Source organism: Oenanthe melanoleuca, chromosome 4 (assembly GCF_029582105.1).
Source record: "Oenanthe melanoleuca isolate GR-GAL-2019-014 chromosome 4, OMel1.0, whole genome shotgun sequence".
Taxonomy (NCBI): Eukaryota; Metazoa; Chordata; class Aves; order Passeriformes; family Muscicapidae; genus Oenanthe; species Oenanthe melanoleuca.
In genome coordinates this window covers 33,630,983-33,645,337 of record NC_079337.1, presented here as the reverse complement: position 1 = coordinate 33,645,337, position 14,355 = coordinate 33,630,983, and the positions used below count along the sequence as shown (strand labels likewise).

General features: G+C 34.3%; 1 protein-coding gene across 6 annotated transcripts in view; it reads left to right on the top strand.

The window, feature by feature from the left end:
- The window catches only part of NEK1 (NIMA related kinase 1), a 43,362-nt gene extending 29,503 nt beyond the window's left edge, over window positions 1–13,859 (top strand). For 5 of the 6 annotated variants that reach the window (XM_056489472.1, XM_056489471.1, XM_056489475.1 and 2 more), the window contains 13 exons: window positions 148–321; window positions 1,290–1,358; window positions 1,442–1,673; window positions 2,807–2,959; window positions 3,632–3,817; window positions 4,395–4,515; window positions 4,720–4,802; window positions 5,726–5,943; window positions 6,538–6,692; window positions 7,587–7,798; window positions 9,817–9,950; window positions 10,227–10,359; window positions 12,335–13,859. In XM_056489472.1, coding sequence (XP_056345447.1) covers window positions 148–321; window positions 1,290–1,358; window positions 1,442–1,673; window positions 2,807–2,959; window positions 3,632–3,817; window positions 4,395–4,515; window positions 4,720–4,802; window positions 5,726–5,943; window positions 6,538–6,692; window positions 7,587–7,798; window positions 9,817–9,950; window positions 10,227–10,359; window positions 12,335–12,348 — 1,884 coding nt within the window. In that variant the 3' untranslated portion in view covers window positions 12,349–13,859. Of the gene's footprint in view, window positions 1–147; window positions 322–1,289; window positions 1,359–1,441; window positions 1,674–2,806; window positions 2,960–3,086; window positions 3,152–3,631; window positions 3,818–4,394; window positions 4,516–4,719; window positions 4,803–5,725; window positions 5,944–6,537; window positions 6,693–7,586; window positions 7,799–9,816; window positions 9,951–10,226; window positions 10,360–12,334 lie in introns of those variants that run through there. The other variant, XM_056489476.1, reaches the window with a different exon arrangement.
- The last annotated feature ends 496 nt before the right edge of the window (window positions 13,860–14,355 follow it).

Genomic DNA, 14,355 nt, shown 5'->3' with positions numbered 1-14,355 from the left:
GTGAAGCTGACAAACTGATGAGCAGTGGGCAGTTGTCTTTCGTATAAATGTGTGGCATTATTGTCGTGAGCCTAATTGATAATACTGTGTTTAATGTGAAGTTTTGAAGTTAATTTTTGATTTAATTTTTTAATTGAATCTATACAGCTGATTGCAAAAGGGATAAAGAATCCTAATGTGCCTTTTCATGTGGAAGCTACAGAACATAGTCCTGTGAATGGACTAGAAGAGCCTGGAGCAGCTCTTCCCAAGCCACAACTTCCAGTGAAGCCTGGTGTACCTATCATCTCCATGACTTCTGCTTTGAAGGAAGTGGGTGTGGTAGGTACTTTTGCTAAGTGGGTGAAATGAACAGAAAGGAAATAGATACTGATTGGAAAAAGAATATAGAGAAAATGTATAGGTTAGGTAGAAAAATTTATTAAGGAAATTTGTTGCTTCTAATTAGGAAAAAGAAATTTTTAAAGAAAGAAAAAAAAATTTGAAAGAAACCTAAGCTTGAATGCTAGCTTTTGTACTTTTACTAAGCTGTTGCTAAATTTCAGTGTAGTGTGGTAGTTCATACTATATTGAACCCTGAAGGCTATAACTATGGGAATAGAGCAGAACTTACACTAAAGAGTATATATAAAATGTAATACACTGAAAGATGTCAGTTGATAGCTGGAAAAATAAACCATGTTTGGACAATACTTAAATTATTGGCTTATTTTTTTCCGTGTGGACAGCTTGTCTCACAGTGATGCAAGACAGTGACTATAACAGACTAAAATAGCACACAGAGCAATTGGAAATGAAGAATATACGTCTTGTACACAGATTATAAATTCTACATTTTTGTGTTCAATATTTAGTTTGCTTACTTATGTATCACTTAATTGTCTCCTTTCCCTTCTGTTTTTTCCTCATAAACTAGTCTTGGCTCTGTGCTTGCCACTTTTTTGGTTCTCTTGTAGAATTACTCATTTGTAGCATAGGAATTCAGTGGCATTCTGGCTGTAGAGGTCAGATTTGGCTTTATCGCTACATTTCGTGCTCTGAAATCTCATTTATCTGTTTAAATTGAGTGATTCATTTGCTCACCACTTTCAGATAGTGATTAATTCAAAGATGGAAGGTGCCTTAAAATTCTGTCTTTGGGACAGAATAAAGCAGAATAATCCTGCATTCTGTTTCAGTCTACCTGCAGTTGTCATTGGAAAGGTTTTATTATGTCTATTACTATTCTCAAGATAATTTTTTTCTGACATGTTTTTCTGCTTTCTGTTTCATGCTTCTTGGACTTAAAGGATGAACATGTAATAACTGCTGTCCAGGAATCTGAGGAGGAAATAAAAAAGCCAGATTTTACAATACAAGTATGTCAAATTATATATGGTTTCATTTAGGTATCCTTTAAAGAAAGGCACTATTTTAATACATTTGTTGGTCCTTCTTTCAGAATAAGCGAGAAATTCTGAGAAGATTAAATCAAAATCTTAAAGCTCAAGAAGATGAGAATGGAAAAAAGGAGGGTAAAAATACCTCTGAATCAGCTGAACCTGAAAATGGTAGGGAACAACAAGGTGACCAGCCACCTCTGGGAGATCGCAAAAAATGGGAATCTGGAGCGTCGGAGTTCGTCGTTCCTCTAGCTCAGTTATCAATGGAAGATTCTCTCTCTGGAACAGAGTGTAAGTACTTTTTTTTTTGTCACAGTGGTATTAGTAAATCAGTTTGCCATGTGTAGTGTGTGTTTTTATAAAGCAAGTATTCTTTATTATTATCATCTTGTTATCACTTAATGTCATCCATTTCTAAAAAGCAGGTGGTTATGTGTTCCTTTAAATAAGGAATAAGGCACAGGCTGAGTAGTTAAATGGCCTGCAGGAGATTCAATAAATAATTTCGTAATTTCAACAACAAAAAGTTACCTAATTAAATGCATGGTTACTTTCTTTATGTCTTTTAAATAGGCACTAATATAACAGAAAGAATAAAAAAATTTTAAAATATATGAGTTTCTTACTTAACTTGAAAATCCTGTTATGTTGTGTTATAACTAGGAAAAAAAAAACAAACAACTGAGGGTTTCTCTCAATTTATATCTGTTACTTCTGTTGAGCCTTTCTTAAATCAAGACTGTCATTCCAGATTTTCTGCCTGCCTTCTCTAGTCTTTTGGTTGGAACTCCTTTTTCCTGGCTTCAGTATATCTTTAGCTTATCTTACTAGAAGTCTGTTTCACATTGTAGAAAGAAATAATCATTACGAATGTGACAGACTTGCATCTTTACTTAGTAGTAGTAGTTCTACTAAAGTAGTAACTTTACTTAGTTAGTAGTTCTATAGTGCTAGAATTTTAGAAGATCAAGAAATTTCTTTACTCTTTTTTCTTTGTTTCTTTATATCCTGTTTTCTTTGGAAGGAGAATTAACAGAAATAAATGTCAAAGGATAGCAAGACAAGAAACTTTTTAGTTTAATATTTCAAAGTAAAGTTCAAGACCATTCCATGCCGATGTTAAATGTTTCTCATACTGCTTTCTTTTGGAGAGCCTGAATTTCTTAAAAGAGCTCCTCCTGCTATTAAGTTGCATATGTCAACTGGTATTGAATAACTCCTGTTATTGATTGGAATTGGCAGAAGAATACCTCTAGATAAGCACAGTATTTAGGTTGCCTGACTTGGGATGAGGTGACATGACCTCTGGCTTTATAACTTCTTTAGTTTTGTGGAGGTTGTTTGTTTGATTGTTTATTATATAGAAAATTAATAAAAATTTCTAATTTAGAGAAGTTTTTATATTTGTGTTTGTGTCCCAACAGGTCAAACTCTGGGGGAAGTAATAAAGTTAGATATTGGTGAACCTCACAGGAAAGTCTGGGGCAAAAGCCCTACTGATTCAGTTCTGAGGATCCTAGGAGAAGCAGAGCTGCAGTTGCAAACTGACATACTTGAGGAGCAAGATGAGATAAATGGTAAGCGCAATGGGTAATTATCTGCACTGCAAGTGTAGTGACAGTTTATCTACTGAGAAAAATTTTGAAGTAATAGAAGCATATTCTTATATTCTCTCTTGCTTTCTACTTCTGGGTGTTGCCTCAGTTCTGAATGTAAGCACAAGCTGATACTGGAGGACACCAAAATATTGCAAACTCAGTGAAGTGGTAAGAAATTAACCAGGGTGCGCTGAAAGGAAAGGATCTTCATTTTGCTGAAACGTCTTAAACTTTGCCTTTTAAACAATCCTATTTTTTGAAAGGATGACATCATCTGAATATTGCATTAGATGCTTCCTGTAACCTTGTTGGCAGCATGTGACTTACCATATCAGTTTTTTGTTTTGTTTTTTTTTTTTGGTTTTTTGGATTTTTTTCCTGGTCAACTCCCACCCTTCATTCTTTCTAAGGACAAAAGGATTTATAATTATTCCAAATATAAACTTGTACTAATGATAATGAAACTATGAAATTAAAATTTTAATATTTTTAGCTTTCTTCTTTATAATAGTTGTACTAAAAGCATGCAGGTTTTTTTCTGTTTTCCTTTAAAGAAATGAAAATTCCCAACTTACCTTATTACCCATGTTGTAGTTGTTTTATCCAAATATGGTGAAGCACTGTTTAGACAATAGAATCATTTTCTGTTAGATACTGCAGAAGTTCTTGAAGGAGATCATCAGTCTTCATCAGAAAAGAAGGAAGAGAAGGCTTTTTCTCCTATTGAAGCTCAGTCTGCAGTACCAGTTGATGTTACAAAGTCTGTCATGACTGTACCAGAAGAATCTCAAAGAACTGAAGCCACCCTGGTGCAAAGCAAACCTATTATGCTGGATGGTAAATCATTTCATCAGTAATTTTACTTAAAATCTGTTTATTGAATGCAGTAAGTGAAGTAACGATCCTGTATACTTCTATATCTTCCCAAAAGTAATGTGCAGTTTTTTATTAACACATTTTAGGTAGGACCAGATGCTTTCTATGCCTGTGTTGTAATCTGATAATGCATGTAGTAAATTTCAAGAAACATTTTTTTGTGTGCTGGTAGAAAACTTCAGAGTACAAGTAGAATTCTAAAGTACTTCAAGTTTTTTGTTGTTAATTTGGCGGGGTTTTGGTTTTTTTCTCCCTATCAATTTTGCTGGAATCTTTTCCTGTGTGTGATACCAGCATCCTTTTGATCTCTTAGGGCATGAGGTTTTTAGAAGACATAGTTATTATATAAGACATACTCTTCTGGTATCAGAAACCCCAAAACTTTTAGCTCTGGGATTAAAAAACTTTTGCTGTTTCTGCAAAATGCAGAAAATTATTAAAGCTGAAGGATTTAAGTGTCATCTTAAAATGTGTACTCCCCCATCTTTTTGCTTGGTTGGAATTAATTTTTAATAAAGTAAATTGTTATTAATTTTAGAGCCTGATGATTTGGAAGAAGAGGTGCTGGAAGAAATGGAAGATAAAATGCACCAGAGTAAGGAGAATAAGGAGTTTCCTAGCACTGTTAATGAAGTGTGGGTAAAAGAGAAAGAGGATACGTAAGTACTCTTTTCTGACCTCTCTCTCTCCAGTTCAAACAATTGAGCTTTAACTGACTTTTATTTGGATGTGTCCATTAAAATTACACTTAGCTAAAGCTTCGTTCCTTGCTGCTGTGTTAGTTTTACTGCACTTGATGACTTCAATAGACCGATGGCCATTTTTTACATGGTATTTCCTGTTGATGTGATGTGTTATAATAGGACACAACATGACGGAATGAATGAGGCAGCTTTGGAGAAAGAAGCGCTCGACAAGGTGCAACCACAAAAGGAAACTCCAGCAGGCCAGTACAAGTCTCATATTCCATAGCTTGGCAGTGTGGGGTGCTTCAGCCATCCCTTCTCGCTTCATTGACCCCAAAAGAGCACGTTTTTATTTGCTTCTTCAGTTCTTACTTCTAAAAAGGAAATTTCTGATGGATTAGGAGCACAAATTGTGGGTATTATATTTGCCACTTTGGAGGAAAACATGTTACAAGAAAGCTACACTGTGTATAGATGAACAGGGCAGTGGCCCATACTGATGGACATCAACTTTCTGAATGTTACAGCTTTTTCAAATGACTTTTTAGGATGTTATGAGATCTGATTATTTACGTAATAGAAGTGTTGCTTTGTTTATACACATCTCAAATTAATACTGATCTGCAGCTCAATGTTTAAACTGGCTACTAATGACAATCCTTTACTGCATAGAAGAATTGCTTGTTCTTGGAGGTCTGGGAAATAACTTCAGAAAAAAACATTGTCATTACTGTCAAGTATTATTTGTGATAGTCTTGCATCTAGTAAAGGATGGCTTAAGCAAACTGGATGGGTTTTACCCCGTGTTTGGGGGAATTATATTGAGATAACTTCAGAGAAATCTAGTATGAGGTTATAAGCAACAGGTGAAAATGGATGACACAATATAAGACATAGACTGGATATTGGGAAAACAGAAAGCCTGAGTACAGAGCAGGCTATAGCTGAGGGTTGTATATTCTCCAAGATTTAAAACAGGAAAATTTCACATTGTAATTGTATTTACTAAAATAATAAAAAATATTTTAATACTTTTAATGTGCTATCTATTTTTCCCTCTAATTGTGTAACAGAAATGAGGTATATTCACAGTAGTTACCTTTTCCTTAAGTATCTTGTTAAGATACTAGTTAGATCTAGTTTAATAGTTAGATTTATAACAGACTTTCTTTTACCACATCAGAAGCTTGTTCCAGTGACTCTCAGCCGGCTGAACCCTTATTCCAGAGGATAATACAGCCTACAGCTGTTCCAACAGCCTCACCAGTTCTGTCATCTCAGTCCTCACAGGAAGAGTCTTTTGTACCTCGTTCACGTTCCATATCACCAGCAAGAAATAAAGGCAAAAGTTCATTGTTGATTGGACTTTCTACAGGACTTTTTGATGCAAATGACCCAAAGGCAAGTTTAAAAAACTAAAAATAAATACTTTTTTTGTTCAATAGTATTATTCTTACTTTCTTATTGAAGTTGATCGAGCCAGAACAGATAGCACAACTCTTTCAGCAGATGTTTGTATTTGTCTAGCCGTGTTTGTGCTGTAGTTCAACTGCATTGTGCTCATGGTATCAGCAAATCACATGCAGCAGTGAAAGTCTCCACCATTCAGCATTCTATGTTGAATGAATCATGAATCATCCACCATTCAGCATTCTATGTTCCAGGTGTTTGTGGAGGAATTCCACCCTTTCTCTGAGATGTTACTGAGGGAGTTCATTAAGACATTCCTAACTTGCCCTATTTACTTTCTCTCTTTTCTGCAGTTTTATAGAATTATCACTACCTTGTCATCATAAACAATCACTAAATAGGGCAGCAATCTTGTCATTTCTGCCAACCAAGTGATTTTTTTCCCTGCAGGATTTAATCTACTAGCACAGCTTCTGGCTGTGAAGCAGGAAACCTGAAGAACAGTGAATTCTCATTTCAAAATATTCTGTAAACTCAAACTGTCTCTAGTATTGTTACCAAGCAGGCTTTCTATTGCCTTTGTAGATGTTGAGAACGTGTTCACTCCCAGATCTTTGCAAACTGTACAGAACTTTAGTTGATGTTCCTAGTGTAGCAGATGTGCAGCATCAACATAATCTTGAAACTGATGATACGGAGGATGAGCAAGCCAAAGAAGGACCCTCTGACTCTGAGGATATGTGAGTGTATCAAGTTTATCAAGTATTTTAACAGTCAGATCAAGAATGTTTTTGGTTAGACGCTAGCTGTTATACACTCTGTACCACCAAGGAGTTTTTACCCGGATTTAAAAAATTAAAATTTTGTATTGAATCACCATTTACTTAAAGTCTTGTTTCAGAGAATTGAGAAGCTAATGGGGTATACTGCATACAATAGCTGTCTGAATTTCCTTCCCAAAATCTATCCAAGGTGCTATTCTGTCTGGTGTCTGCAACTTGCATTTTGCTCAAGCAACTCAAAGTTGATTACTATTGCTCTTCTAGAAATTAAAGTTTCTAGAATATTTCCTTTCTTTCTATGTTCTGGAAATCTTGCTCATTTGCTCATTTCTGGAAATCTTGCTCCTCTAGTGACGTATTAGAGTGTTCTTCAAGTCCCCTAAATTCTTTCAGGGGCTTCAAAATCTGACCCTGGAATTGACTATTCCCCACATCTTGGATAGTCTGGTGTATCTATTTTGATTAGATCTAGATCTCTTTTTTGCTCAAGACACATTTTTATTCGGGTTGAAAATGTTATATTTGCCAGGGTTCTATAATAGTGCACAAATACAAGGATTTTGAAATTACCTTACTAATAAAGTGGAATTGAGGACTTACTATCTTTTTATGAGACTGTGGGATATCTGTTCATTCCCTGTGTGTTGCATGATACAATGGTAGCAATGCTGTAGTCATGCTGGACTGAGGTCACAAATAGCTGCGGGAGAGGGGTGGAGGATGTCACTTTTTATTTTCCTCTCCAGCAAAACTGGCTTTTCAATTTGCTGCTTAACAAAAGAGATGAGTTCTTTCTACAGGGTTTGTCTTGCAAAGTATTAATTATATAAACTTTATATCACATTCCTTTAGTATGTTTGGAGAGACAGATACAGATTTGCAGGAGCTCCGGGATTCAATGGAACAGTTGCTTAGGGAGCAGCCTAGTGAGGAATTGAGTGAAGAAGAGGAGTCTACTTTAAAGGCTAATGCCATGGAATGCATAACAAATGGTACTGAGCTGGATGAAGGAGATGAAAATAACCCCAGCAGTGAAAGTGCTCTTAATGAAGAATGGCAGTCAGGTATAATTTCTGTTATACCTGTTTTATAAGTTATTTATTCACGTTAAAATTTCAGACACGGAATAATGTTTTAGCTTCGTTAATTTATAATGAAGTAAAGCTCTAATTAATAGTTTTTATACGTAAGTTTAAAAAAAGCAGATAATGTTCAGACTTTCTGAATGTTAAGGTCACCATCTAAGCGACATTCAATGCTGCAAATTAAAGTTTGGCTTTGTGTTGGGTATTGATGGTAAGTGCCTTTTTCTCTAAGTTGTCTAAAATTTGGCTTCAAGGAAGATCAAAGACAGAATGCATTGTATGTCTTGAATAATTCATGGCTGGAAGTGTGAAAAAGAAATAGCAATTGACATGACTGGAGTATCTGTGATCCATCTTAAATTACAGTTAAGTCATTTAACAGGCAGTCAGAAGGAACATGAAATTATTCACCTTGTCCTTAGCCAAAATTAGGTATTAATGCAGTCAGACTAAAAGTGAGACAGGTAAATTAATTACTGCTTTCAGCATTTTGCATTAGATGTGCACAGTGTCCTGAAGTTTCATTTCTGTAGTTTAAATTCTGGTGGAAATAGAAGTATTTTACTCTTGCTGTAAAATTAAGTGCAATCAGTAACTCATCTAAAACAAATCTTTTGTGTAATTTTTATTGAAGAAAATTTTCAACAGATTGAACATATAATAATACATTCCAATAATTATTTTGAGATAAAATAAACTTTGATAATGTCTTTAATTTTGTGGCAGGGCTCATGTTATACACTAATAACATGCAATACTATCTGTCTCTGTGATTCAGGTGTTGAGGCAAGTGCCAGTGTTTAATACCAATGTCCTACCTTCTAGATATTCTGTAAGAACTTCAAGTTTCATTGTTGGGGCAGGGAGAAAGGCAGGCCAGCCTTCAAAAGGTTAACAGATAGAACTTGAGACAAAATGTGCCGAAGATCTAGATGTTAAATAGAAGATTAGAAATAACCTAATGGGTTATTTCATATACAACTTTTATTTTACATACAACTATACAACTTTTTTTTTAATGATCATTTTGTATTGATTTGACCATTGATACTTGATGAAGGATATGATTTGGTCAGGACTATACCTTACACTAGTCATGTATAAGAATTGTAAATAGTAGAGTTCTAATACTAACTCATGAAGTCTGTTATTTACCAGATAATAGTATTTAAAATTTTATATTATATGCTCTGAAATGTATGAAGATTTTCCCTGGTAGACAAGTTCTCTCCAAATTGGAATGCTTATTTAAGAAAGTATTTTTTCTTGCATTTTACAATAGAATTTTACATAGGGATTCTGTCTTGGTTTTTTTTAAACATCATTTTTGTAAGATTTATGTAAAGTTTTACCATTACAAATCTATTTTTAAGGTTTCTGTAGCCTATAAGCAAAATTATCTTGATTTCTCTTCTTTGTCTTATTGCACCACTTGACATGCCTAATTTGCTACATAAAGGAGATGCACTTATAAAAGAACAAGGAACTCTGTAGCTAAATTTAGTACTGAGTTTTTTAAGGCTTACTCTGTGGAACAAGATGTATCTCAGGGCAGAATGCAATGGATGGGTAACATACATGTCCCTATTTTTTGCTAGAAGACAGCTGCTTCATTAAGGAACTTCTTCCCTTGTGTGGGACAGCCACTGAATCCTCAGAAACTCAAGAGTGGTAGTATGGAACTTGATCTACTTTGCTAACTAAAATTCTGCTTTAAGACCATACCTTATTTTCCTTCAGGCTGAATACCCCCATGGCTAATTGGCAGAGTGGGGATTTAGAGGGAATAGCTTCCCATTCGGGATTCAGGATTTTTTTCAAGAAAGGGACTATTCTTATTTTCTTGCACATTGTCAGAACATCTGCCAATATCATCCAGTGCTCTTGAGCTTACCTGTTTGGTTGCTTTTAAAGGATATTTGTTTTAGAGATTTAGAAACAGAATTAAGAATGTAGGAAAACTGAGGGGGTTTTACTATTGTTTTCTTTCTTTCTAGATAATAGTGATGGAGAGATTGCCAGTGAATGTGAAGAATGTGATAGTATCTTCAGCCATTTAGAAGAGTTGAGATATAACCTGGAGCAGGAAATAGGCTTTGATAAATTAATTGAAGTTTATGAGAAAATAAAGGTTTGTGGAATAAGCTCAAGTGGAAATATTTTAAGAAACAAGTACCTAGGACTGTTTGCTGTGCCAGTTAGCTAATTGTTTTGTGTGATTAGAGTAAAAGTTTTTTTATAAATTTTTTTAATCTGTTTTGGCACACTAAAATATTAACAGAAAAAATGTCCAGCCAGTGGATTAAAGAGAAAAATTTTGAGTTTAACCAGGAATTGCATTTAATAAATTTGAACTATTTAATTTTATACCCTTTTTAATGGTAACGTGGTTTGTTCTTTCCCCTAGGCTATACTTGAAGATGAAGATGAAAATATTGATATTTGTTCAACCATAGTTCAGACTGTTCTTGGAAATGAACACAAACACCTGTATGCCAAAATACTTCACCTGGTAATGGCAGATGGAGCCTACCAAGAAGGTAATCTCGATGTATTCTGGCATTATGGCTTGTCTTATGTTCTTTCTTGGTCATGTGCAATATAGGTTCTAATATACTTTTAAAACATCACAGTATCAGAGAATATAGAACATATCTGTGCCTTGCTATATTGATTGGCTAAATTAATTAAAATTTTCCAAAAAGGATATTTTTATTCCTGCAACAAAATGTGGCAAACTTTGCTGACTGCTCTGATTTAACAGAATTTGCATGTACAGTCAACTGTAATAATAATTTTATTAAAATAGGTACAATATAATTTTTAAATTTTCATGAAACAGTTTCACAGATGGGGAAAGGAAATCCAGCACAAAACTTTCAGAATCAAAATCAATTTAATCTTAAGAATTAATGAAATTTTAGCTAAAATGGTATTACGCTTTCTGTAATGTTACTTTTTCTAGGTTGCACCATCACTTCTTTTCTGAAAATTTCATGGAGCTCTTTATTCTATAATTAGCATTTTTCAGAAGACCTTGATGTGTACGTACCATCCATCTTAGCTGGTGACTCAGTAATACATGAAAATAATTTATTTTACTTTGGAGCCCTGCCCAGCTTAACACAGGTTACAAGGCAGATGCATGTTCCTCAATCTTTCAGAGTCACTCTTATGAAAAACCACACAGACCACCATCAGTGGGGAAATGGTTTTGTTTTTTTTTCGTTTCTCTGATGTCAAAAATTTACCTGCAGTTATGTATTTTTAGATTTCTAATGGTGAAAGTCTTCACTGGAGAGGAGAAAAAGAAGAAACATAAAATTTAAATCAGTTTTATAGAAATCAGAAGCATCATATTTTGGCTTTAGAAGTGTGTGTAATAATCACCATTTAATGTATTTCAGTTTTCAAAAAAATATTCTAAAGCATGTTAACCAATATGTACTTTCTACATCTTTGAAATTATTTTGCAAATGTGTTGCATTAGCAGTGCAAAGTCAAGAAAGTATACAGATTTCTATGATTTATATATGTAAATACTTGGCTGGGGGGGGTGTCTTAAAACTAGCTATAAAAACATAATTAAAAAAAAAAATTCTAATCCAAGTTACTTTTTCCCAATTTTGTTTTCTGATATAGAACTGCTAGGTAAGAAGAACAATCAGTTCCACGTTGTTTTCATGCTGCATTAGAGAAGTATGACATAGAAATCTCTGAAAAATATTTTTTCAGGCACATTTTATTGATTTAATGACAGATTTGGAAAGATACACTGTACTAGTTCATTTTTCAAGTGTCCAAAAGACTGGCAGTATAGAATAACAAGAAAATGGTTACTATAGTGTCACCATTTTCTTTTGTTGCTACTCTGCTTTAAGGATATTTTAGAACTAGTACTAAAAGGCTTTAATGAAAATTTGCTGAAATGTTGGCATATAAATTATAAGCTGTTGTCTGAGTGAATCCTGTTAAAATGAGCTGACTTTCATCTTGCAAAATGCTGATTAACAAGTGGCTATTTTTATTAGATTCAGTTCTAATTCTGTATTTTACAAATCTGTGGTAGCGTCCAAAAATGATAAGAAAAAGTGTTTCTATACATTTCAGACACTTAAATTAAAAAGTCCTATGCTAATAGGGGTGAATAGAGGACAACTGACAGACAGAAGGATCTTCATGAGCTTCTGTCTCAAAAGCCTTATACTCTTCAAATAAGAAATGTTGGTAGAAAATCTGTTGCTCTTTCTTAAGAGGATTATTCTAACTGAAGCAGGCCACTTGAGGTGCAACTGTCTTAAATTCACTAATCCAAGATGACACGATGTTCAGTATTTGTGTGTAGTGCTTTAAGGTAGCTTTGGTCATGGTCAGCTCATTGGTGACAGATTTAGTGAATTCTTGTGTTATTGCTCATTGAATTGTTTCTAGATTGTTTTGTAACCCTAGCTTGAATTGTGTCTGTGTGTGTCTCTCCTTTTCACATTGTCTCACCCCCTCTTCTACTTTTTACAGGTAATGATGAATAAACCTGACTCAGGAAATTCCTTAGTGCTTACTACATATCAGTGTCTGAAGACTGCACAGCTGAACAACAAATTGTAGTGAAGAATGTAACATGGGGCAGAAGGGGCAAGACTTAGGAAAAAAAAAAAAGGTTGATTGTAAAAAAAGAGAAAAAAACATGTCTTTTAAGCTGAGATACCTTTAGAGTTCTCTCGTGTGGATTTGCATATGTGTTTCTTAAATATTAGGTGCCCACACCAATGAACAACTACAAAAAAAATCAACCCAACCCCCCACCAAAAAAAAACCTCAACAATCAAACAAAAAATGCTCAAACCTTTAACCTCTCAAATTTCAAAAGAAACAGAGAAAGAAATACATGTGTATATTCTGATACAAAACTGAGACCTATAAGTAAAACAGAATTTCTGCCATATGAACAGATAGCTGGTATGGTTGAACAGTTGGAAGTATTACTATGTTGTGGAAATATTCACATCTAGCTATTCACTTACATATTTCAAGTAGTTTTTCTTTACATCTACACAAAGAAATTATTTTGTTTTATTGACCCTCATGGTTATATTTCAATAGTATCTTAATTTAGTGATCCAGTTCATGCATTTCACTTTTATTGTATTTTGAAGCTGAAGGCTTCTGCCACATCTGAAATATCTTGATGTTTTTTCTGAATCAGGGTAAACTGGTAGATGCATAAGTCATCATTGAAATGTCTTTAGGGGGTTGAGACTGTAAAATCCATTTGGAGCTAGAATACTCTTTTTTCCAAAATTTTTCTTGTTCTTCTTCCGCTTTCCTATCCCTAATCCCAAAAATCAAGATGAATTCTCTTGAATTTTGTAATCTGGTCAATCATGATGAACTACACTGTTGAACTGAAAGGGGGAGGGGGTTTTTAGTTTGGCTTTCAAGTCTGAGTGTTCTAGTCATTGCTCCAGCTGCCACAGGGCAAAGTGAAACATTGCAGCCACGAGTGTTGTGTTATACTTCACATCTTCTGGTTCCTGTATTGCATACCTTCATATCTACCACCCTACAAGCAAAACCAAGTTTCTTCTGACACACGTTTTCTTGTTCCTCATGTTGAAGCAGTACTATACAGAGCAGACGGTAGGGATTCTGTTGTTTTCCAGTCATTGTCTCTGCACCAGCTTTACTGGTTTACCATTACAGTCAGTCTCTTGTTATGAATTTGATGAACTATCAAACTTCCAAGTGCCCTATTGGAGAAGAATAGGTTTGGTTTCTTTTTTTTTTTTTTCAGCTGCAACCAATCACAATCTAAAACTGTCAAAAGTTGCTTTTCCACAAAGTAAAAAACAAGTATGTATATATATATTTATTATTTAAACTGTCAAAATATGTACATGATTTTTGTATAATTGTTTTATGGTGTCATTATTAAAATTTTGCCCATTGAAAGGCGTTAATTTTTTTAGACAGATACCAAACTTACTTTAGTTCAGCAGTATCATGGGAATCTGCAGTGAGAATAAAATTAATAATAATAATTCATTGCCTTTAATAGATTATTCTTTACACCCTTATTTCTTTGATAAACACCTCTTACTTCATCTGATGAGAAACTATGATCAATTGTTGGAAACAGTGTTGCTTCTGGGCTATGCTGCTTCTCTTGTTCCCTTTCCTTCTTTATTTCCTTTTTCTTAACTTCCCACAGTAAACTTTTTACCAGGCTTCTCTTCCATTCCACTTTTCACTGCTGCATAATCTATTCAGAGAGATGATCTTTATGAGCTATATCACTCATGACATTTAGCAAATACACCCTAAAGTTCAATATTCCAAATCATACCTTGCCCGCCTTTTGGAGGAAGGGAGGACTCAAAACCTTTAGATTAAAAATAATATAGAATAACTGTATGGAAACAAGAACATATATAATTGGTACATTCTGTCCTCTATGGTTTTGGATCCCCTTAAGGTGATAGTCGTACTGAAGATAAGGATTGGGGCGTGTTCACTTCTTTTAAATTGAAGTCGTATCA